This window comes from Telmatherina bonti, assembly GCF_933228915.1.
Source record: "Telmatherina bonti genome assembly, chromosome: 18".
Lineage (NCBI taxonomy): Eukaryota > Metazoa > Chordata > Actinopteri > Atheriniformes > Telmatherinidae > Telmatherina > Telmatherina bonti.
The window spans coordinates 26,737,207-26,761,607 of record NC_136616.1 but is presented as its reverse complement, the minus strand read 5'-3'; the positions used below and the strand labels follow the sequence as shown (position 1 = coordinate 26,761,607).

The following is a 24,401-nucleotide window of genomic DNA, read 5'->3' as shown; positions in this document are numbered from 1 at the left end:
ACAATCATTCAATCACAGACTGAAAGTCACTTTTGTACATTCCTTCTTGTTAATGTCATTAAAATTTTGTGTGAGATGCTTTGTGGTACTTTAAAAAAAAAAAAAAAAAAAGGAAGGTAAAAGAAAAGAAAAAAATCCCAGATATGCAGGTTGCATCGATAAAAACAAAGCACCAGTGTAGGAATGCATGATCATGATGTTTAGAAAAATCTTTTGGAAAAAATGTTAGTTTGTTGCTGTTGCAGACATGTTTAGGAGGATCTGTTTGCTTTACCATGATGGAAATTTAAAAATGTGTGTGTGACCAAAAGCAAGTTTCTGTTTGGAAACAGGGAAGATGACTAAGTGTGAAAAATCCACACAGGCAACATGAAGCACTGTGAAAAAAGAAAACATACTGGACCACAGCTTTTACATTTAAGAACATTTTTAACAACAATCATGACATGACAATTAAAAATTATATAAAAAGTTGCCTTTAAACTCCAGGCATAATCAGCTGACCACCGTTTCATAAAATCATCAGCAGCCTCCTCATCTTGCGGTCTGCCTGCATAGAGATACATGTACAATCTGTGTTTACAATGAGTTCCAGTGGAGTGCAGTGTAGCACGTCTATGCAGGAATATTATCAAGTTAAACACACACTGTAAAATCGGTTTTTATGGTAACAGTAAAACTGTCATTTTAAAACTATGGTTTCATTGAACTAACTTATTGATTTTCATGCTTATTAAAGAAGTTTTCTTTCCATTTAAACTGTCTGGTTTTTTTTTATGAGGAACATAACAGCAAAAAGTGGCTAAATCTGGATACAAAAATATGCACATTGGATGGAAATAGTTGTAAAAGTTTTATAAAGCATAAGAATAGTGCCACCCTGTGGACAAAGTGTGGAATGACGTCTTTAAATTGTGTATACAACTTTTTTACTCGTATGAAAAGCTGTGATGAAATGGGAGGGTTAAAAGAAAAAATATATACAAATGTTTATAATGGATATGTATTAATGTCTGGCCCAGTCCATCCAGCTTTTGCACTGATACAATGTGTGTGTTTCTGTGTGTAAGGTTATGTGTGTCCTCACACTACACATCTGTGCTCTCCCTTTCATCTGTGTTCCCAGCTTCCCATTGGCTGCGAGAGCGCAGGTTCTGTTCAGGAGCCATCACTTGTCCAATAGGGATGCGGTATGTTGCTAAACTGCCGGTCAACAGCAACATAAGTGTGGTTGTAAGGGTAGCTGCCCAACTGCATGCTGGGAGACCCACCTGAGAAAGAAGAGAGGTTATTAAATAATAAATGAGAGTGAAGTGAGAATTAATCTCGAAGCCAATGCATGTTTCTTCTCTATACGTGTGTGCATGTAGCACATTAAAACTTTTTTATAGTGTTTTAAAATCCAGCAGTTTTTTGGTTTTCACATTTATTTCAACACAAAAAGCATTTCAGCAGGATGGTGTTGTTTTGCTGGTACAATAATATGCCATACATCTCAATAAGGGCTGTCCCTGAGTTCACAAGAGCCATAAATACATTACATAATGAATGTTTACTATCTAAGTGAACTAACTGTCCTGTGTGATGACTATGCAACAGAGGACAGTAGAGAAGAGTTTAAGCACACAGCAAGTATTTCTCAGTCCTGGTCCTTGAGGGACCACCTCTCCTGGATGTTTTAGAGGTTTTCATAATTTAACACACCTTGCTTACATAAATGAGTCATTAGCAGGCTTGCAGAAAATTTTACTAGCAGTTTAATTTGCATTAGGCGTGCTGGAGTCGGCAAGAACTAAAACATGCAGGGCAGTTGTCCCTGAGGACTGGATAGAAGAATGTGGAATTAATGACCACATATCAGCTGGACAGATCATTTAGATAAGCTTTGGATGTGAGTTATGGAATAATGAGTGGGAAAATGACTATAACTTGGCTTTTATGTGTGCCTACAGCCTGGATTCCTGCAGATTATCTTGTGTTTTATAACTCCTGTCACAAAACACTTTTTAACTCAGTGGCACAGTTCAAGGTACACGTTAGTATATGGAGTATACCCACTTCAGCATTACGTATACCCACTTCTACCCCCTGTGATGCTGCTTTTACAATTACAAACATCCCTACACCTGTACCAACGTCGCCCAGCAGCTCAGATAAGGTTAACTATACTACACTGGTGCAGTTTGCCATCAGTTGCAGTCACTTTAGCCCGAACATGGACATTATAAAGATATATGTATACGTGTCGATGAGCCTGTCTCTCACCAGTCTGTGTGCCAGTACTGGTTTAGTCATTTCACAACTCTTCCTCCCTGAAAATGAACAGAAATTATGTGACACTGAGCAAACAGGTGGATTTTTGGGATAAACTAAACAGAGGCTTACATGTCACTTTTTTTTCCTGAAACAGTGTTTTTCTGGGCCACATGTTTTAGGTTTATAAAACAAGGTCAAAAAGTGTATATCCCCTTCTTGAGGGACCCGCATACGTCTGTATTAACTGTTGAATAATTGTTTAGACAGCCAATCAGGTTGCAAACAACAACTACTCATTCCATCCAATGAGGATGAAGCAGGATTTGCATGATGACTACATGGGTCTGGGTTCAATATTTTCACAATGTTATTCTACTCATGAACGAATACAGACATAAATAAAACACTGAACAACTTTGTTTTTTTTTGTTTTGTTTTTTTTATTTTTTTTAAGTACGGTACTTTTAAATGGAGAGAAATACTGAGAAGTGTTTACTTACAGTTCCCATCAAATTGCTCAGGGCGATGTCAGCATATGCAGAGAGGAAGGCTGCAAGCAGATGAGTAATGATTAGGCTGAATACAGAATACCCTCTGCACATTGCCAGCAGCCTGCTGGTGCTCTCAGCGTGCACATGCACCTGGCTGCTACTTCTGGAAATCTCAATTTGGCAAATTTACCTAATGTGAACTGATTAGTTCCCTGCCAAACTGGTCACTGCTAATTTTCATGATGCTCCGGCAGCAGAGGCGTCACAGACACACAAGGGAAAGAAAGCAAAAATTGAACACTAAATTATGTGAAGGAAATGGCTCAGATGATAAGCGATGAGGGAGGAAAAGATTTAAATGAGGAGTTATTAAATAGGTTTTAGAGTAGAAGAAATGGATGATAAAAAGTATTCATGAAGGAAATTGGTAAGGGAGCTGCTCCCCTCCACAGTATACTGAGAAAGCTGAATAAGCTCATTTGCTTTTGCCCAGGAATGTCACACTGTTTATAAAATAGAGCCATTTTTCACATTTAGAGGGTGTGATTCAGCTGTCTGATTGATTCAGCAGAACAGTGATTGGTGGGGAGGAGAAGCGATGCGGTAAGTGACATTTTGATGACTCAAAGGCAAACAAGAGGCCCTTCATGCAGCAGGTTTCAGGAATTTATTAGGACCGAGGGTGAAAGAAAAGGCGCATTACGCCGATAAGGCACACTGAAGGATGGACAAAGTCATCCTACTTACTATAAATTTAGTTGATATGATATTGTGTTTTTATTGCAACAATAAAAACAAAACTGTCTGCATGCGTTTGTGTTGTGTAATCGTATCACCGCTAGCAATTGCAAATAGGTGGGTCCTCCAGCTGAAGGTGAAGAAGAGTCCTCCAACAGCCATGCAGCCCAGAGCTCCGTTAAACCCAGACAGACCAGAGTACAGAGAATCATGACGCACTGCCATGGATAAACCTGACACAAAGCAGGTGACGGGAGAGAGGAGACAAATACATGACAATTAGAAAAACCAGAGAGTCACAGCTGCTGAGAGATTTGCACATTTGAAAAGGAGGAAATACACGACAGTGGCAACACACACACACACACACACACACACACACACACACACACACACACACACACACACACACACACACAGACTTCCAGCTGCATCTTGTTGGAGTTGCAGAGCTAAACTTGTCCACGTGGTGGAGCTGGACACACACTAGTCTGATCACTCTGCCTACTTGGGTCTGTCTCGAACCTAATATGGAGATTATGACTAAAATGGGGATAAGCTTCCCAATTTGGAGGATTTTACTAAAACCTATTGAGCGCATAATCGGAAGATACTTAAACTACAGACACGTGTGACCGAAGTGACAGGAAGTGATGCATTGCTGAGGGATTGTTCATTTGTTGGATCATTTGTATTCAGCTTGTTGCTGCATAGAGACAACTGGATGAATAAATCTGTCTGCTTTTTATGTTTATATTCTTTAAGCTTGACATTTAGCTTATTATCGGTCTTTTCTGGAACAATACTTTTTGTATGTATGAACAAAAAAGCAGATGAGAGCTCTTGTACAGCTATGATGCAAAAACCCTCTAAATGCCTTTAAGACCATACAAACTGCTGTCTTTTCAACATGAATATTTTTACATTTTATTACAATAAACTGTGTTTACGTTGCACTATTTCAGACTTCATCATTCAGTGCATTATTGATACAACATCTGTACCTCACCTCTGACTCATGTTCATAGTAGAAAAACACCTGACTGAAACTATAAGTAGCCTGAACAGGGGTCATGCTGACCCAGGTAGATCTGAGTGCAGCCAGCAGGACTGATATTTTCTCTCATGGTCTTGTCCTCCAGCTGTGCTGTCTCAGCCCACGCATGATGAGGGATGATATTAAATCACAATGTGGCTGGAAAGAGCAGGCAACAGAGTTCAGCAGCAAGAAGCAAACATCATTTTCTTGCAGCATCATGTTAAATTTTCTCTGGTTTTATTCAGGATTTGTAATTTGTAAATCATAGGGAAAAAGCAAAAGCATTATTACTGTTTGCATGATTACTTAGTTTTTTCACTAAATGTAATTTTTGCTTTGTGCTCTCCATTTAGAAGCAATCAAAAACAATGTTGGAGAGACTTTCACTTCATTCTAGATTTACAACATGGCAAGTCTCGACTTTTGCACCACTTTCTCCCACCTTATAGTACCTAATATTCAGGTACTCGGTCATTAATCAAACTGAAGGACACATTAAAATTCAAGCCTGATGTAGGCTGCTGACTAATAATCATGGCACCATTACGTCCAAATGGGAATGCGTGTCAGCATAGAGTTTCATGAAGATCCATCACATTGCCGTTAACATATCTGAATTTTATTAAAACATTGAAGAAAATGTCAGACAAAGGTTGAAGTCAGAAAAATCCATTATCTGAGGACAAAAAATGTGAAAAAATTCTAGCAAGCTGGTGTCATGGCTCAGTGCTTATAGTGGTAGAAGAAGCATCACTGCTATTATCCATGTTAGCATCACCATTGTGACTAAAAAGGCCTCCAGCTGATTCCTCTCCTACTCATTAACATGCATACACAGATTGCCCGTAGATTTAGGCAGTCAAAAGCTCGATACTGGACTCCTGCACTGTTTTCCATACCGTACAATTAGGTGACTTATCATGGTGTAAACAGCTTTCTTATATGTTACATTCAGACCCTTTTCACAACCTGTTCACTCACGGTTTTACTGGACAATGAGGTTGATTGTAGAAATTTGGAATTTGCGCCTTTCTGATTAACTTTGGACAAAAAAAAAAAAAAAAAAAAAAAAAAAAAAAAAAGGTAAATCATGTTCTGTGGATTAACTTACTGTTTTGTCTTTTTTTATGTATTTTTATGGACTTTTTTTCTTAGTCTGAAATAAAGATTGATTGATAAAGCTTTAAGCCTCCATAAACTATTGCCATATATATTATATTTTACACACTTGTCCACTCTTTAGGATCTTTTTTTTCCCAACTGTTTAATGACATTGACATTTAGCAAGCCCTGAGCTATGGAAAAGCATTGCCAAAAGTCTAATAAGTGCTTTAAAATACCAAACCCATGCATGCTGCATGACACAGTCTGCTCCACATCTGTTCTGTTTGAAAATTGCAGGATTTTTCTGAGAAGTGGGCATTTCGAAAGGCTCGTCAGTGGATAAATAAACCCCAGGCAGTGGTAGGATCGATGGTTTTATTACCTGGCAATGAAAGCTGCAGTTAAGCAGTCTGCTCCTGGAGCAGACTAACCACACCCCTGTGCTCCCTCCTCATGCTGTGTGTCGGCTGGATGACTCGCCAGCCATTTCCCTTCTGCTCCATCCGTTATCAGTTTAGTTCACTTCCATTAAAGCCACCTTAGTCTGCAGCCTCTTTCTCAATCAACACTGGATTTTCCTCCCTTTTGATTTTATTTTTAACATTTTGCTCTTCATAAGCAACGCTTCCCTTATTCTCTTTCTTGTTTCCTTCATTGCACTCTTTTATACTATGTGCCTTCTCTGCACACAAAAGGTGCCATAAAAGACTAATGACAATACAGGTGGAAGATCCCCAAAAGGACACTACATCAGAGTCAGAGAGCTCTTACCACATGAACTGAACAATGTTTTACAGCAGCACCACACTGAATGGAGGAAAGTCTCACACTCTGGAATGATCAGATGAAATTTATTACACATTTACTCATTTTTAAACCAGCGGTGATGCATAACTCTGCTCCTTTGCATACATAATGAGTTTGCATTTTCATTTAAATATGTCCAACAAGTGGCAAATTTTTAATTTGCTTTAATTAAAAATTCAGTTTGAATCCTTTCTGCTTAATTCTTTATTGTCCTTACTGACATTACAACTTTGGCGGTCATCTAATGTAAAAACCAAACCAACATTTACTCAACAAGTAAAGCAGCGATTTTGTTTTAGAAAGTGTTTTTTTTTGGGTTTTTTTTTTATACTTGGATGATCAACATTTACGTTTCTTAATCACAAATATTTAGACTTCACCTATAGCAAAAAAATCTTGTAATTAGCCAAATAGTTAAGTTATATGAGTGTTTTTTCAGCATTTTTGACCAGTTCACTTTGGGTTGGTCATTATATCTAGTTATTATATGAATTTTACATCAATTTTATAAGATAAACTTCAGATTAGCACATCTCTCACATACGCAGTTGGGGACATGACAGTGTCTGAATGCTGCAGTATGATTAAGACCATGTTGCTGTAGAACATCACAGGAAGTTCATTACATGCTGCATTTACTCATTATGTAGGGATGGACTGGGGGGCGTAGACTAGCCCTTTGACCTCACCCTTACTTACTGTGGGGAAAAAAAAGATTTAAATAATTATTCTTTGTATATACAGTATATTTTTTTCATGTCCTTGGTGCAAAAACAATAAGAACAACTTTGTTTTGTTTAGTTTTTAGTGCAGCTACAGAGATGTGATGATGGCTCAGGTAAGCTTCTCCCTTCATTTTTTAAAATAAGATGAATTTTTTTCACTGAAAGTAATGCTCAGCTGTACAAACGGTAGGATAAGACACGAAAGAATTGCATTTCGATATAATTTCCTACACAGCGATGGCATCATGTTAAAATAGCTTGTCCACAGCAGTATTAATGAGGCTGCTTGCTGCTTGGTCACAGTGAAGCTTTGAGCTAATTGCTAACATTCTTAATTTTGCTAATGTTTCCCTAAAATAGCAGTCATGCAATATTAAAAGCAAACAACATTTTTACATAACTTCTGCAGATTAACTATGACGACAAAACGCAGTGGAGGCTGAGAGGAATTTCATTAACCAGATTTATGTAAATCCATCCTGTGAAAATGCTGCTAGAATGACTAACATCCTTAACAGATCAATTTAATCAGTTTAGTCATTTAGGATGAACACTTAAATAATGCTTCTGAGTGTTTCTGGGCTCTTTATGCAACTAGCAGTGGTCTGACCCAAGACCAAGTCTGAAAATAAACCCTTCCACGAGCTAAAACAATATGACAAAAGTGGGTGTCGACCTTAGCATGCCCTCTCTAGTTTGCCTTAAGTGCTGGTGGTGGTGCAGAACAGAAACAAACATCCACATCCAAACAGCTGCTTCTGCCTCGTTCCCTGCATGTCAGATCAGAACTGGCTGATGTAAGACTTACTGGAAACTACCCTTGTGCATTTCATGTCACAAAAACAAATGCATGTAACTGAGTTAGACAAAAAACCTCTGATGACTTTTCTTTCTGTCACAATTCCTTATTTCTCGTGGTTCTGATCCCACCAAGAAGCATTTCTTATTTATTTTTCTACAAAATGAATGCAGCAGGAGGTAGAGAGGCTTTGGCCTACATAAAGCCCCTGATCGTCTCCTCTGGAAACCCCTTGTGGGAATAGTATTCACAGCTGTGCTTTGAGTGACAGCTCTAAATATGTCCTCACCCTGCTGGTCCCAGTTTCTCACTAAACCCATGATGTCATGTCTCTTTTCTTCTAGTGATTGTTGTTTGTTATTACCTAAAACTAACAAGTTTCATTAGTAACATGTCCTCATAACCACACGAACAAGCTTAATGGCGCCTACAAAAGTTATTGTTGAGTTGTAAAAACAATGTTTTTGGCAAACCAAGCTGTTTTAACTTCTATGTAACTTCTTATTGTTATTAATGGCGCATTTGTCAGGAGAGTAAATACAGTCATCAAATGACTTGAGCATGATACTTTAACATGCAAATAACTGGGGAAAAAAAACTGTACAACAAAGTAGGAAAGAAGGCAGAGAGAAAGAAATGCACAGCAACAGACTGTGGCATTTTGCTCTCTCACACTTTAGCAAGCTGTTTTCTCTTTGTTCTGATGCCCATGCAGTCTCATTAAAGTCACATCAGATTACTTTCTAGACACACTGTTGTTCCTGCCTCAGCATTGTGTGTGTGTGTGTGTGTGTACCTGCTACTGTTTGTATCACTGAGTCCATGGGTTTGTCAACAAGCTCACTCCCACTTGTACTTTTTACAGGGTGACTCACAGCCCGTAAAAGAATTTCAGGACATTGTGTTGAAGATGTAAAAGATGGTGGCAAAACAAAGAGTTGCATCATTTGTCGTTCTTTTCTTTGATCAGAGTCACAGAGGAGCAGATGCAAAAGGCTGTGTCGTCGTACAGGATATGGCAAAGTGATGTAATTGCCCAGGCTAATTGCTGTAGCAACAGTTTTCATTTTTATGTCTGTTGTTGACATCATGTTGCCAGAGTACTTCATAACCCTTCGGTGACTTTAACCTCATTTAAGCATTCTGTAATTTATCATTTGTCATGCAGGAAGCCAAGTCTACAATCTGTCTGAGGTCCTGAACTGATGGTTTAATGAATGGAAGGAATATTCTGTCAAGCGAGACAAAAGTTTATGATACTGCATTAAGCTGCAAACACTGCCGGGATGCAGAGGAACGGTGACTACAGGACATTTAATATTGCAGGATATATTGTGTTTATACCAAGATTAAATTGCACTGAGCTGTTTCTTTAATACTTTTATATCGCTCCTGGAACAGGATTTCATCTACGAAACAAATGAAAAAAAACTGAAGTACTTCTGAAAATGTACAACCATTAAGTATTGAAATCATGATCTAAAGTTGTGTTTACATGTTCTGCTGTACATATGTAGTCTCTACGCAGTCCAGAAGCATAAAATGAAGTCAGTTGTGATGGTGACGGCAGTCTGGCTGGTTCTGCCCTCTGACTGACCTGCAACCCGTCTGGTGGTAACATTCTTGTTGAAACGATGCTACACCAGGAAATAAATGAATCCCTGGAGCTACAAACAAGATTGATAACTGTGGATGATCGATGTATTCAGTGGTCAGGAAGAACTTCAGTCAAGCCTAAAAAAAACTCCACGTCTTGTAAAGTCTTGCTATTGACACTGACCGCGTCATGCAAACGCTCTGTTTGACAAATGAGAGACATGAAGTATTTATTTACACTAATATCACACAAACCGATTAGCATTTCCCATTTCCGGATATTTGTGACATTTTGGATATTAGTCAAGACTGCATAATATAAAGACTGGATAAGAAAGTGATTTTTACAACACTTTACAACACTGTCAAATTTTAGTCATACAATTTTTGCATAACTTCCTTTAATATATCAATATATGAGACCACATACAAGAGAAAATATCAGTTCCATCCATCCCAGTCCCAGTTTGAGACGTACCTGCTAATGTACTGACTGCTGATCCCAGCAGAGCATGGACAGCCAGCAGTGGGGAGTACAGACAAACAGCTCCTAAAATGATAAGGGAGGGCCCAAGATCTCCACAGGCAAAGATCTGACCAACACCGAGAGGGATACCACGCATCACCTGGGAAAAAACAGGAAATTGGGAAGGATTTGGGGAAAAACAAATTACCTGAAGTATACAAAAAAAAAAATTACTACTAATGTTTGATATATTACAATTTAGTGCAAATGCTAAACTGGAAGAAAAAGGAGACTCACAAAATCAGACTAAAATGCAAAATATGTTTAATATGATCAATGACAACTAGTTAATAATCAAAATCCTGCTTAAATATTTATACACACACACACACACACACACACACACACACACACACACACACACACACACACACACACACACACACACACACACACACAGAAACGTTGCAATCCCAACAGTCAAAAGTGAAGTGTTTCCATGGCAATGAGATGCCTGCACCTGCCTGTCGCTGATATTTAGGAGTCATAAATGGTCTTTAATTACACCGCTGCTTCACAACTCCCTGTGAATGTGCCTCTGCATGTGTATGGGGGGGGGGGATTAAAGCACACTGTCATGGTAGTGCAGCCATCTTCAGCAGAGTGACTGAAGCTAAAGACATTAAATATAAATAGGACAGACGTCATCCGCATCTCTGGAGAGAAGCAGGGGAGAGATGGGAGGAGGAAACAGAGATGGGTAGAATAAAAGGAAAGAGGGTAGCAATGGAGAAAGAAAAGTGATGGAGGATATAGAAAAGAGATTAATTTGAGATTAGGATTACGTTACTCAGCTTTTAAAGATGTTCTCCCTGTGTATGCATGGGTTCTCTCCGGGTACTCCGGCGTCCTCCCACCATCCAAAGACATGCATGTTAGGTTGAGTGAGTGTGAGTGGTTGTTTGTCTCTGTGTGGCCCTGCAATAGACTGCCAACCTGTCCAGGGTGTACCCCGCCTTTCACCCAAAGACTGCTGGCATAGGCTCCTGCTTCCCCGTGACCCTTTATTGGATTAAGCGGTCAGGATAAAGAATGAATGGACTTTTAAAGGCAAATATTAATTTCATTACTATTTGCACCCTCCTTGTTGTTTCTGAGACTATGTAACAGTGAATTTCTCCACTGTGAGATAAATTAAATCTTATCTTATCTCTCTTATCTAAATATTCTTTGTTCTTTTGCTTTTGTTAAATTATTTTTTCCCTTCCCATTTTGAATAGTTCTGGACAAAAACATCAAGAACTGATGAGACAAACTGGACTCTCACACGACAACTGTAAAATGCGGTCAGCATAATCAAACTCCCACTAATAGACAAAACAGCGGATGCTCCCACTGACTCTGGTCCACATGGATGAATATTTTATGACCAACTGAAGACTTATCCGTTTTATTGACAACGCTGTTGGAACTCCCTTAAAAAGAGACAATATTAAAACAGCCATACATGAAGAATAAATCCAATTTCAATTACTATTTGGGTCCTGGGTACTTGCTATAGTAAGTAGCAGCCTAACCTCAGGAGTGGTTCCTGCTAATTTCAAGCATGCTGTAGTGGAGCCCCTTATGAAAAAACCTGGTCGAGATGCCAGTAACCTTAATAACTTCAGGCCAATCTCCAAGTTGCCGTTTTTATCTAAAATTTTAGAGAAAATTATTCTCAGACAGTTGACCACATTTTTAAATAAGAACAATCTGCTGGAGGTCTTCCAATCTGGTTTTAAAGTTATGCACAGCACAGAAGCTGCACTTTTAAAAGTTTTTAATGACATTTTTTTTAGCTTGTGATGCTGGTGATTGTGTGGCCCTTGTATTGCTGGACCTAACCGCTGCATTTGATTCAGTGGACCACAATATTTTAATCTCCCAGTTAGAGCACCTTGTGGGCATTAAGGGCGTAGCCCTTGAGTGGTTTAGGTCCTACTTAAAGGGTAGAACTTTCTCTGTCCGTCTGGAAGACTGTGAGTCGTCCTCTGCCCCCTTGTCCTATGGGGTTCCACAGGGTTCAATTTTGGACCACACCCTTTTTTCTTTATATCTGCTTCCCCTGGGCTCTATTTTAAGGAAACATGGCATTGCTTTTCATTCTTATGCAGATGATTGTCAAATTTATGTCCCGCTAAAAGAGAAAGATAATTTCTCTGTCAGTACACTACAAAAATGCCTGCGTGACATTAAAGATTGGATGGCGTTAAACTTCCTCCATTTCAATAATTCAAAGACTGAGGTTTTGGTTGTTGGTCCCAGTAATGGAGTTGCGACTGTGGACCTAGAAACACGAACTAAATATTCAAAAACTGAAATCAGGAACCGTTTTAAAATTCACAGTGACTTTAAGTTGGACAGTGAGATTCGCTCCGTGGTCAAGTCCAGTTTCTACCACCTAAGGCAGCTAGCCAAAGTAAAGCACTTTTTATCACGACAGCACCTTGAAACAGTGATCCACGCCTTTGTCACCACACGGCTGGATTACTGCAATGCACTTTACTTTGGTGTAAGCCAGTCCGCACTTACTCGCCTGCAGCTTGTACAAAATGCTGCTGCACGTCTTTTAACTGGCACTCGTAAATATGAGCACATCACCCCTGTTTTATCGTCTCTTCACTGGCTGCCCGTGCATTTTAGGATCCATTTTAAACTTTTATTTGTTTTTAAATGTTTGAATGATGTTGCCCCCCCTCTACCTCTCTGAGTTGTTGCTCCCTTACTCTCCGACGCGGTCACTCAGGTCGACTGACCAGCACCTCCTGAGTGTACCAAAAACCCACCGTAAACTCAGAGGGGACAGAGCCTTTTCAGTTGCAGCTCCAAAACTATGGAATGAGCTGCCTTTGCACATCCGACAGGCCTCTTCTGTACCAGTTTTTAAATCACGTCTTAAAACCCACCTGTTTTCATTGGCTTTTAACACCACCTGAGATGTTGACATTATTAATCTGACTGTATTTTATCATGATTTTACCAGTTTTATATATGTTATGTTTCTGCACTCTGTATTTGTATAATGATTATTATCTTTGTTTCATTCTGTACAGCACTTTGGTCGACTGTGGTTGTGTTAAAAGTGCTATATAAATACAGTTGCAGTTGCTATTCAATCTTTGTGGATTTAATACACTGTTCATTGACAAAAGAACAAGGACAAAAGCTAAAAATGCAAACTGACAAAAAAAAATAATAATTCAGCAAACATTATTCATGCAAGTCTTAAAACATATTGATATAAACCAAAACTGAGGGAGTCCCTCAAAATATTTGCTCCAAAAAGCAAAAATTCCCATGTTTGATTGAATATAAATGTAATTCCTCCTTAAACACTGTCAATAAAATGTTTTAATCTACTGTAAGAAGCTGTGTTTAGAGCAAACTAGGTTAATGCAAACCAATTTAAAGAAAGGCAAGTCTTGTGTCTGTGTTTATACTGGACCGTGATAATGAGCAATCACATCAGAAATGTGATTGTTGTTGATTGTAAACTATTTATACAAAAAAAGAAAAATTTCAAAACAGAAAGTACAATTATACCATTATATTATTAAGATAGTAAGATTGTAATATTAAAAACATGAAATAATAGAAGTTTTAGCATCATTATCTTTGTGTTTGCCTCTCAGCCAGAGGAGCAGTTTTACACTCCAACTAGCCATGATAGTTGGAGCTTTACACCATCATGTGTGCGTGATTACAAAGTTGGAGGATGCAACAACACTTGAAAAAGGTTTCGACAGTTGTGTGAATGATAAAATGTATGGAAATCTGATCAAATTGGAATTGGGATGATTAAACGAACACCATTAAATCGGAAGAAGAATTCCATAAAAATCGCAATAATATTGTTATACTGACATTTGGGGGCTACAATAATCATGTAGAAAAATCTGATATTGTGACAGCCCTAAATGAGGATGAGAGGCACGAGGTGCAGATAAGAACATGATACTTATGTCTCAGATCTTACGTTTAAAAGACCAAATGATCCTCATGTACAGAGAGGGGCAGCATTTATAAAGCAAGAGGTGCTCAGACAGAGAAATGAATAGGATAGCGGTGAGGGGAATATTAAACCGGGAAAGACAGCAATACTCTGATCTGTAGCAACAGGAAGAGAAAAAAATCTGAGACGTTGGAGCTGAAACTTGTGGAAAGTAATTTACTGCAGGGAACACACTGTGCCGTGGGGTGTGATGCTTGTTAATAAGATGGTGTGTAAATCAAAGCTTGATATTCAGGACACCTATAGCGCTGATAGGGTTTAGTCAGCATGTCTGATGTAACGTCACAGTGAGTTTGTAGATCATCCTGCACCGAAACAGACCGAGGGCAGGAAGATACAAATGGAGCCGTTTGAGTCTGGTTTATACTTAAAGACTGCATTAAATAAAGTTGTGGCTTTTGTTTTATATTTACTATGTATAAATAATGAAGCAATCCCTATCTGAAAGAAACAACAGCTGCAGGATGATATCTAGAAATGATGTCCACTTGCATTTTCCCTTTTCTAAATCATAGATTATTATTTTTCATTACTTTCCTCTTTTTCTCGCTCCTTCTCTGACACATCTGGATCCTGCTGTTTAACTCTGGTTTCAGCTCCTTAAAACAGACTGAAAACATGTTGGATATTATCGGCATGCCAACATTATCTGCCGATATAACAATAAAATGCAATATCAGAAATTATTGGTATTGTTTTTTACTTTTATACTGATATAACTTTTACACAACATGCACATATTATATATCATGTGTTTCAGTTAAAATAATAAAACAGATGTCATTTATAGTTTTCCAGATATTGGGTTGTTTGGCACAACTCACTCAAATAATTTCAGTATCTGTTGATACCAGTATTGAAAATTCAGACTTGGACAAAACTGGTACATTGATTTTGGCTTTTTACCAATATCCAAACATGTTTTGTTAAAATCCCAGAATTGGGAAAGGGTAAAAATTCAGCGACATCTCTCTGAAAAAGGTGATTTGATTATATCAAACATAGAGAAAAAAAGATGAATGAGGAAACAAATGTATCATAAATGTCCATATCTTGGCAACTTTTCAACAAAATATGGAGGAAAATGTCTGTGTGTGGGTATGTATGTGTGTGTATACACACACACACACACACACACACACACACACACACACACACACACACAAATAATAAGTAATGCTTCTTTTTCTATAACTTGCCCTCTTGTGGCAGCAAGAAATAATTAAAGTTTTTTAAACAACAATACTCATTCTAATTTTCAGACAGGGAGAGTGTTTAGCTCTTATTTTGTCAGAGTACAGTAAGCTTATTTAATTGTATCCTAAATTTACCCAAACACGGGTTTTAAATTGCATTACAGGGGCCAATTAGTTGCATTTTAAGGCAAAACAATTGTCAGTAATTGTACATTTCTCTTTCTAACTGGGTAAAGTGCAGAATGACTTAAAGATCAGACAGTTTGTCAAGAGTAGCATCAACCACATTGCCCATTGTATGTTAATTATATTAATCCCAGTGTAGTTTGTGCCACTTTAAATAATTTTATTGTATTAGACTTCATTAGATACTGTACTAGACAGTGCTGTGTTACGTCACTGAAGTCCGCTTCATGTATTTGTGAGGTTTTGTTGTGCTTATAATCAGCCTGATAACCATGTTTTTGTGTTCATGCTTGGGAAAGATAAAGCATCCCTAACTGGAGCTGCATAATCTGTTGTGATCTTTCCAAAGAGAAGCATGAAATGATTCCTAAAGCGCTGAATTTTCTGCTGGCTCAGAAGATCAACAGCTGAATGCAGCAGTTCAGCTGGAAACCAGGACTGCTGTCAGGAGAGAAGCAGTTCATGTGAAGTTTCAGATAGACCCACAAAGCTAAAGAAAATATTTTCATAATATTTACAAGGTACACCGAGTACCAGAGACTTCTAGTCACCTGGACAAAATTTCAGGATCTGTCCATCCACAGAATTCGAATTAAAATGTCACGAAAACCTTATCTTACGCACCGAGCTGCCCCCAGCAATATATTCACCAGGAACTTATCATTGCTGAATATAAATTTCAAACAAGAGCTCCACCAATGGCTGTTGCTTAGTAACTGGTGAGTAAGGCCAGCCTGATGCGCTTATTGAGTTTTCATTAGTCACACGTTGGCTTCCACACCTTGGATAATTCTGACCTCAATTCAGGTATTTGTCTTTGGAAGTGCCTCATTTCTATTTAACACTGCTAATGAGTTGCCTTTGTGTGTGACCTTTACTGAAATCCTCACGATGGCAGCTGACTTTATAGTTTTTTTTTAACAAATACAACTAAAATATAGTTGATTAGAAGACTACTAGTTAGTAAAGAGCTGCATCAATAAACTATCTAAATTTGCAGTGAAGCAAGTGTGGTCGTATAATCACAAAGAAACATGAAAGAGCAGCATGTAAAAAACAAAACATATTAAGAATAAAAACTAAACTTTCTGAATTCTGTAAAAATAAGGAATATAATCAGTGGGCAGTGTAAACTAACTCACATAACTGAGGCAGGTTATATGGACTGACTGATCATTATGTTTAAATGTCCTTCCCAACACATTTCACCAGCTTAACAATCCCTCTGGCTTTCTAGGATGAGAATATTAGTTTTCTCAGATGAAGCTGGCCTGGACTCACATCCCCATTAAACTGTATTGACAGCAGGATGCATTTTACTAAAGTGAACAGAGAGGATGTGGGGGACTATGATCTACAGCGGAAGGTCTCTATAAACATGAATGGTAAAGTGAGAAAAGTTTGTGCAAAATATTCCTTTGGTATGTGGTTTCATATCACCCACCATGTATTAAGCACAACCTACTAACACACATCATGGTGGAAAATCATCATAGATCCACCAGTTAGGTCAGACACCTCACTGAAAGAGTTTTGCAAGAAGAAGAAGAAAAAAAAAACATTTCATAAAATGGAGAAATTTATAAGCCAGAAGTTGATTGAGCTCACATAATCAGCCAAATAAAACAGCAAGCAAGTTGACAAAAAGGATATAAAAGCTGGGTGTTGAATGTAGCATGTATGGGAGGATGATTTTATTAATTGGAGGGACTGAAGCTGTCAGTCATCATGCCTCTGATTCAACATGCCTCCTCTCAGGCAGAAATTAAGTTAAAAAACTTCTCAACAGCAAAGCAACATTGTGGTACGAGGTCAAAATGGAACATGATGCCATTTTATCTTCATCCACATCTTCTTTTCATGGTCACACTCTGCATCAGCAAGACATTCTCTGTCTTAAAGGTCGAACAGCATCCACTCCCAACCTTTTCAGCTGACAGAAGTCTACATATCCAACCTCTCCCAGGAATGTTGGGATTATTATGAGTCCCACATTAATTTGGTCACAAGGCCTGTTATACAAGTTTCATTATTTTCACCAGGATCTTCTGGTTCCCACTTCAGCTATTTGTGTAAAAACACACATTTTAAACCATACAGACTACACACACACGGATCGATTTCTATTCATAAAAAAAAAAAAAAAAAAAAAAACACAACCCAGAGCAGCCAAACAACAAAAAAGCAAAAGAACAGCGTGGATGCTTGTTTTGTTTTGAGGAAACACTTTGCAGAAAAGGCACCTCAACCATGTTTAATACAGACTGAATACACACCCATGCAGGGGAAGCTTTAGCACAACTGACCCACAAGGTAGTGCACAGGACCATGCTCAGTGTTTAATACCTAAGGTCTAGAAATGATTCATTGTACTCAAAGGAATAATCCCAACTGTTTCAATACAATGGTGGTTGCAAAATTGTTAAACATCTGCTTTACAGCCGGTGTTATGTTTGTTATTTCTAGGTTACAGTATAAACGGTATAAATGGTGGTGCAAAGGATGAAAGGTCAATGTGCAAAATCTGCATCATTGGGATATAAACTGCGTCCTCTAGACTGAAGAAAAAGCAACAAGTTAGTTTCCAAATGCCTCACAGGTATGTTTTCTTTTTAAAAAAAAAAACAAAAAAAAAAACTACCAAACATAATCATGCTCTACTTCTTTGTCTCATGCATCTGGGTACAAACATGACACATGATTGCAATGAAGTCTAAGAAAAAGATCCATTAGATTTAACAGGGAAAATTGTCTGCTTTCATGGTAAAATATGGAGTTAAATGAGACTCTCATGGAAAAACAGCAAGTTTATGTTCTGCAGGCAAAAATACCTTCCTAATATTAATTTTTAGTTTTTAACCAAAGTTTATTTCTGCTTTCAAACATTGGTCAGATTTAAAACAATGCTGTCAAAGATCAGAAAAATACCATGGTTTACATCAACATGAACTGCATGCAAGTATAGCTTCTGGCTCTGTAGAGTCAGTTTGGATATTATGTTGCATTTCTGCCTGGATTGCAAACACCGACGTCTGGACACCAGCTATTCAAAATGAATTTATAAATAAAACATTGCTTTAGGCTGTCTACACACACACAAACCCATTCTGACCCTGGTTTATTCCTTCATGTTGACAAACGTCTCACCTGCACTGCAATGAGTTCTGTGACATTGGACTCCGTTGCTCCAGGTGGTGTCGTTGGGTGATGAGGGAAGTAAGGGTTGTTTGGGCCGGTGCAAAGGAGGTAGAGGATGATAATAATGTTGAACGGAAACACAGCAGCTGGCAAGTCCCAGCGGTCCAATAATGTGGAGAGTCCACTGAACAGGAACACACTGGAGAGCAGAAAAGCAGATTAATTATGTTTATTTAAATGCAAATATGCACTTACAGGCCGCTTTATTCAGTCCACTTTGCCGGTACCAGATTGAACCTCCTCTTGCCTTCAGAGCTGCTTTCATTCCAGGTGTCATAGATGGAAAGGTTTCAGAGAGTTTTTAATCCATCCTGATATGAAAGTGTCACAAAGTGGCTTGTTAAGCTCTCTGGATTCTTAGTGTTTTTATTTCCTCCTGTTCCTGACTTCCATAAGCATGGCTCCAGGAGCAGCAGATTACTGATGCAGCTCACCTGTGATTGACTGGCTCCCTCTTGCTTTTAAGCCTGTATACTATACTCCAGATAGAGCCAGTCTGTCTGCTGTCATGTGACTGGAGTTGACAATGCAGAGCCTGGATGAGGAGTGGTTCTTAGTTATGCATAAAGTCAGTCATCACTTACCTATTTTCAAGCCATTCTGTGCTGCTGACTCTTCTGGAGGATACCTAACACACAGTCACAAGGGAAATCCAGCCTGACTATCTCAGCCCTCGGTTATTTTGACCAACCCACACCGAGTCTGTTGAGTCACTGTCTGATTCAGGGTCAAGACATAGTTGCTGCAGACTTGTTTACTGCAAATCCTTGATGTGACTCCCGTTCCACCACATCTTAATGGTGCTCTATTAGATTGAGATCTTGTGACTGCAGAGGTCATTGAAGTACAGTGACCTCCTTGTCATGTTCAAGAAAACAGTTGGAGATAAAGCTTTATCACATGGTGCATTATCCAGCTGGAAGTATCCATTGGAAAATGCTACACTGGTCACAAAGAGATGGGCATGAGCAGGAACAATGCTCAAGCATGCTGGTTCCTCAATGCTCACTTTGTACAAAGGCATCTAAATAGTGCCAACGACAACGGCTCACTTGATATCTTGTATTTTTTGGACCCTTCTCTGTGAACCCACGCAATGGTTAGTTGGGAAAATCCCAGTAGATTAGCAGTTTCTGAAACACTCAGACCAGCTTGTCTGCCATGCTACATTTTAGTCACGTACATGTGATTGGTATTTAAGTGTGCTAAGCTACTGGGCAGGTGTCTCTCATAACCTGACTGGTGAGTGTATACCACTTACATGTAATAATATTCACTTACTCAACATTTTCATACATTAAAAATAAGCTTATTTGCTTTCACTTTTGAAAAAAAATCTATTCCACTGACTCATTGTGTCTGATGTAGAAAGAAAACATTTGCAGTTGCATGTAGACCTGGACACTGGTTTTGCGAAGGTGACAGATAAAACAATGTGTCATCTCCTTTCCTACAAGAACACATTACTATGAACCACTTCAACCTTAACTCCAGAAGTGGCAGAAAACACAGTTTAGTTTTTCTTCTTGTCTGATGTTTATTGTGAAACAGAAAATTGGGCAGTAAAATTAAAGGCCAGCAACTGCAGTCTCTCAAAGACCTTTATGACATCAGAGTTTTAAGAAAAGGCGGACAGATCTCCACTGACTCCTCATATCCACTGACACACAGATTGCTTGCACTGAGGATAAAGAGAGCATCCTCTGGTTTCGTCCCAACCTCTGTTCGCTTGCTAAACAGCTGATCTTGAAACTGTGGTTCTTCATTTTAATTTTTCTTAAAGGCAGAGTATGTAAGATTTCAAGGCAATTCTTTCCACCACCAGGTGGCAAATACCAGGTCGTGAGCAAAACCACAAAACTGCTACCTCCACAAACCACCACAGGTTGGCAGTAATGAGCAAAACTCACCTTTCCTCCTTGCCAGCTCCAATGAGGGCAGGAATCGCTTGTGAGCTGTAGCTCAGAGCTGCTCTGCAATAAATGGGCTTATACTCCCCCTACTGGTGGAAAAAAAGTACTGTTTTTTTTTTTTTACTGGTCAGAAAACAATCAAGAAGGGTCTTTGTCATTAATTAAACTTGTAATTTAATAACGCATCAAATATGAACAGACTGGAACCTACATGTTAAAAAAAATATCTAATTATGATTGTAGTTATTTTTTAAGTTAATTTATTTTGAAAATATTGAAAATCTTACATACTCTACCTTTAATGTATTTCATGTTTTATTGTGATGAACAGTATGAATGGATGTGTTATGTATACATATGTATTAATGTTTTTATTGTGTCTCTGGAACTGTCTCCTCTGCAAACGAGGTTCCTAACGGATAAATAAAGTTAATTTGATTTGACAATTTGGTTCCATTGATGAAAAAGTTCTTTTAAAATCTGTTTTGTTTTACTCAGTTAGTAATAAAGTTGATTGAAATCTTCATGGTTGATCTACAATAAAAGCTGTGTGTGTTTCTTACCATGTAACTGAACCGAGACAGGCGGGCAGCAGCAGCCACCAGTACCAGTCTCCAGCTGAGCTGAACACTCCCATCAACAGAGACACCAACATGCCGTTAAATCCATGAAGACCTCCTGCTACATCAGCACTGCACACACACACACACACACACACACACACACACACACACACACACACACACACACACACACACACACACACACACACACACACACACACACACACACACACACACACACATACATTCACACATCAGAGTAGTTTCTGCTTAAAATTCAAACAGGCTTCATGATCCACCAGTAATAAGCAGGTAAGCAAATTCATAGAAAGGCTTTTTATTCTCATGACCAGAACATTCATTAGTGTTGCTTTCTATGAATTGTCATTAAATAAACTGATTTTAATGAGGAGAAACTTCAAGTTAGATTAAATCTGTTCTCCACGTCAAACTTAAAATAATCATGAGCCCCACTTTAGTTGGAATTTATTTTTAAATCCTAAAACAATGTGTATATTAACATATTTTATGGTTTATTAAATAAATACTGAATAAGTTTAAAAGAAGGATAAATAGCTGTTTTAGGCAGGTATCAGTCATGGAGCTGAATTATTAATTAGTTTTAGATACTTCTCTCAATCGGCTTCAGTTAGACGGTTGAGTTGATTAAAAACTGAAGTCACAGCTTGAAATAAGGTTTAAAAAATAAACAAGCCAGTAAATGTGCTAACTGCAAAACTTCTTTTTTTTTTCTCCTGTACATCCACCTGTCTTGTCCGACGACTACAGCTGTTAGCGTCGAGGCCAGTATACCCACAGTTCCCAGCAGCCCCTGCCAGGGGGAAGCCCAGTACAGGGCAGCCAGGATGACAGCACCACTCAGCGGGTTGTTGGCCAGAATCACCCTGGCCACCCCTCTCAGCCCCCACACAACCAGCTGCAGCACAAACAACTTGTCTGGAGACAAAAGCAGGAAAACATGGAAAATCACAGCTAAATGCTCACAGATGGAGAAGTGAAACAAACTGTGGGGCTACATGTACTCCTCAGGTGTGTTTGGGTTTATAGAAAAGAACTGTGATGAGTTTTTAATGATAATTCTGTTTTGTGTTGGAGGAAGCATCCAGCACTGATGTGTGTAGTTGTGTGATGTGTGTAGCAAGGTAAGCATTTCTGAGTCTGACTCATTTATTTATGATAATGGAAAAAATCTGCACTTTTTCAAGTTTTTGGGAACTTTGTTGCCAATATTTTAGTATTACTTTCTTTGGATTTAAGCAAAATTCCTCTTAAACTGTTAAAATTGCAGTTGCTGCACTGATTTTTAGCTCTTCCAAGTTAGCACTAGGAAATATCCAGGTTTCAGCAGTGTGAGTATTTTCCTACCTTGGATGTACTGATCCAAATATTTCATGTCTCCAGTGCACACCAGCAGACTGTTCAGAACACGCCGACTCAAGCTGGCAGGACTCCTGCTGGCCTCCACATCCACTTTGGTCTCCATCCACATGTCTGCAGCTGCAGGGTCTCGCCAAGATTATCGTAACAAAGACGTATTGATAATGGAAAATTCTTTCTGTTCCTTTAACTTCTTTCTTTGTTCCTCTGCTCTTCCTTCCTCCCTTCCTTCTGGTTCATCCCTCTTCCTCTCCCTCCTCCCTCTCAGTTGAGGTTTAAGGGGGTGACTTATAAACTGGTGGGTAATGCATTCACTTGGACTTCCGTGCCACAGAAGAACAAAGGTCAAACCATCTGCTGTGGTTAAGGAGATGAAGATCAGTCCATCTCCGTTTTCACATTTCACAATCACCAGTATGTCCCTTCTTTTCCTCTCGTCTCTGTTAGCCACGGTGATAACTCATCATCTACTGTTTGCCCATTTAAGCTACTCATCTACTTTTTATTTCACCATGTGGATCAACGTTTGTTTTTCCTTCATTTTCATTTTCCTTTTCCCTCATGTTTTATTTTTTAAATGAAATCCTTTCTGACCCAAATATCTTTCCTAATCTTTGTAATATAAAACAAAATAAAACATTCAAAATAACAGATTTATAAGAGAATGAAGTCATCTGTAATCGGATATAAAAAATATGTTCTTTTATTTTTCACGTGACTTTACTCATAAAGCAGCATTTGTTGATCACATTTTACTAATTTGATACCAGCACTAAAACACATTTTCTAATTTAAATATATAGTAACAAAAATACTTTGATCATGAGTGTGTTCCATAAGGAGTTAAGTATTTTTGCAGTGATATGTCCTTTAGAAAACAAAGAAACAGAGCAAGCAGGGGCAATAAAACTATGTCAGATACCAGAGTAAAAGAATGTTTTGACTCCATTTGAGTCAGAGTAGCAGGGATTCAAAGGCCTTATTTTTGCAGCTGGGACTGTTATGCCATTCAAGAAGCCCTGACAGTTCATCTCTCTCTCTCTCTTTCTCTCTTTTCTGTCTCTCCCCCTACATTCATCTTTGACTTGCTTCAATAAATACATCCGCCTCCCCCATCCTGTCTCAGCTCCTCAGCTCGTTGCATCAATCACAGCCTATACAGAGAAGAAATAGAGCTACAGATGGATTCTTGCACACCAGAATGGGTTTTTATAAGAGTGGGGATGCAGTTAAACAGCAGAAGATCACATTTTGTGGCACAAATATATTTCCTTTTATTATGACGACAAGACATCTCACACACTCTCACATCTATGCCACATTAAGAGCAAATTTTCAATACTCTGAGTAAGTGCACTCTATTTAATATCCGTTCGAGGCTGCAGGTCAGTGACTGTACAAACTTAACACACTCGCTGGGTTGAGCCACACAGTGTAGCAAACATGTTTGTCTTCGCTAATGTATTACTGGTGTGTGTTATTGAATTTTACTTTAATGATCTTTGCAGACACAAACATTTTTCATCAATGTTTTTGTTTTATTGCTCTGCTCATAACTAAACATGAGGATCTTCTTCTGCATAATGTGTGTGAGGCTGCTGACTGATCAAAAATTAAAGTGCATTTAACATATACACTGCTGCAGATTTAACATAAATCATCACTATTTTTAGCATCTATATAGAGAATGTGGTATAAAAATGGGAGATTTTGGGAGAAAAGTAATAGCTCAGCAAACACCCAATTACATTACAGTATGCAAAGCACAGAAGTACAAGCACTTTTCCTGAATATTAAAGATTCAATAACGCAAGGGTAGAACTAACCTCAGGCAGAAAAACAATAAGGCAAGCATCATGACTAATATTGGTT

The 24,401-nt window shown here is 38.5% G+C and overlaps 1 protein-coding gene across 1 annotated transcript; it reads right to left on the bottom strand.

The window, feature by feature from the left end:
* Nucleotides 1-1,088: 1,088 nt before the first annotated feature.
* On the bottom strand, nt 1,089-22,641 carry LOC306769243 (urea transporter 1; the record flags this gene model as incomplete). Its single annotated transcript, XM_079257809.1, has 8 exons — nt 1,089-1,271; nt 2,757-2,806; nt 3,584-3,718; nt 10,034-10,181; nt 18,605-18,794; nt 21,132-21,260; nt 21,899-22,088; nt 22,518-22,641. The coding sequence occupies 8 exons, from the start codon at nt 22,639-22,641 to the stop codon at nt 1,089-1,091; spliced, it is 1,149 nt and encodes a 382-aa protein (XP_079113935.1).
* Nucleotides 22,642-24,401: the final 1,760 nt, after the last annotated feature.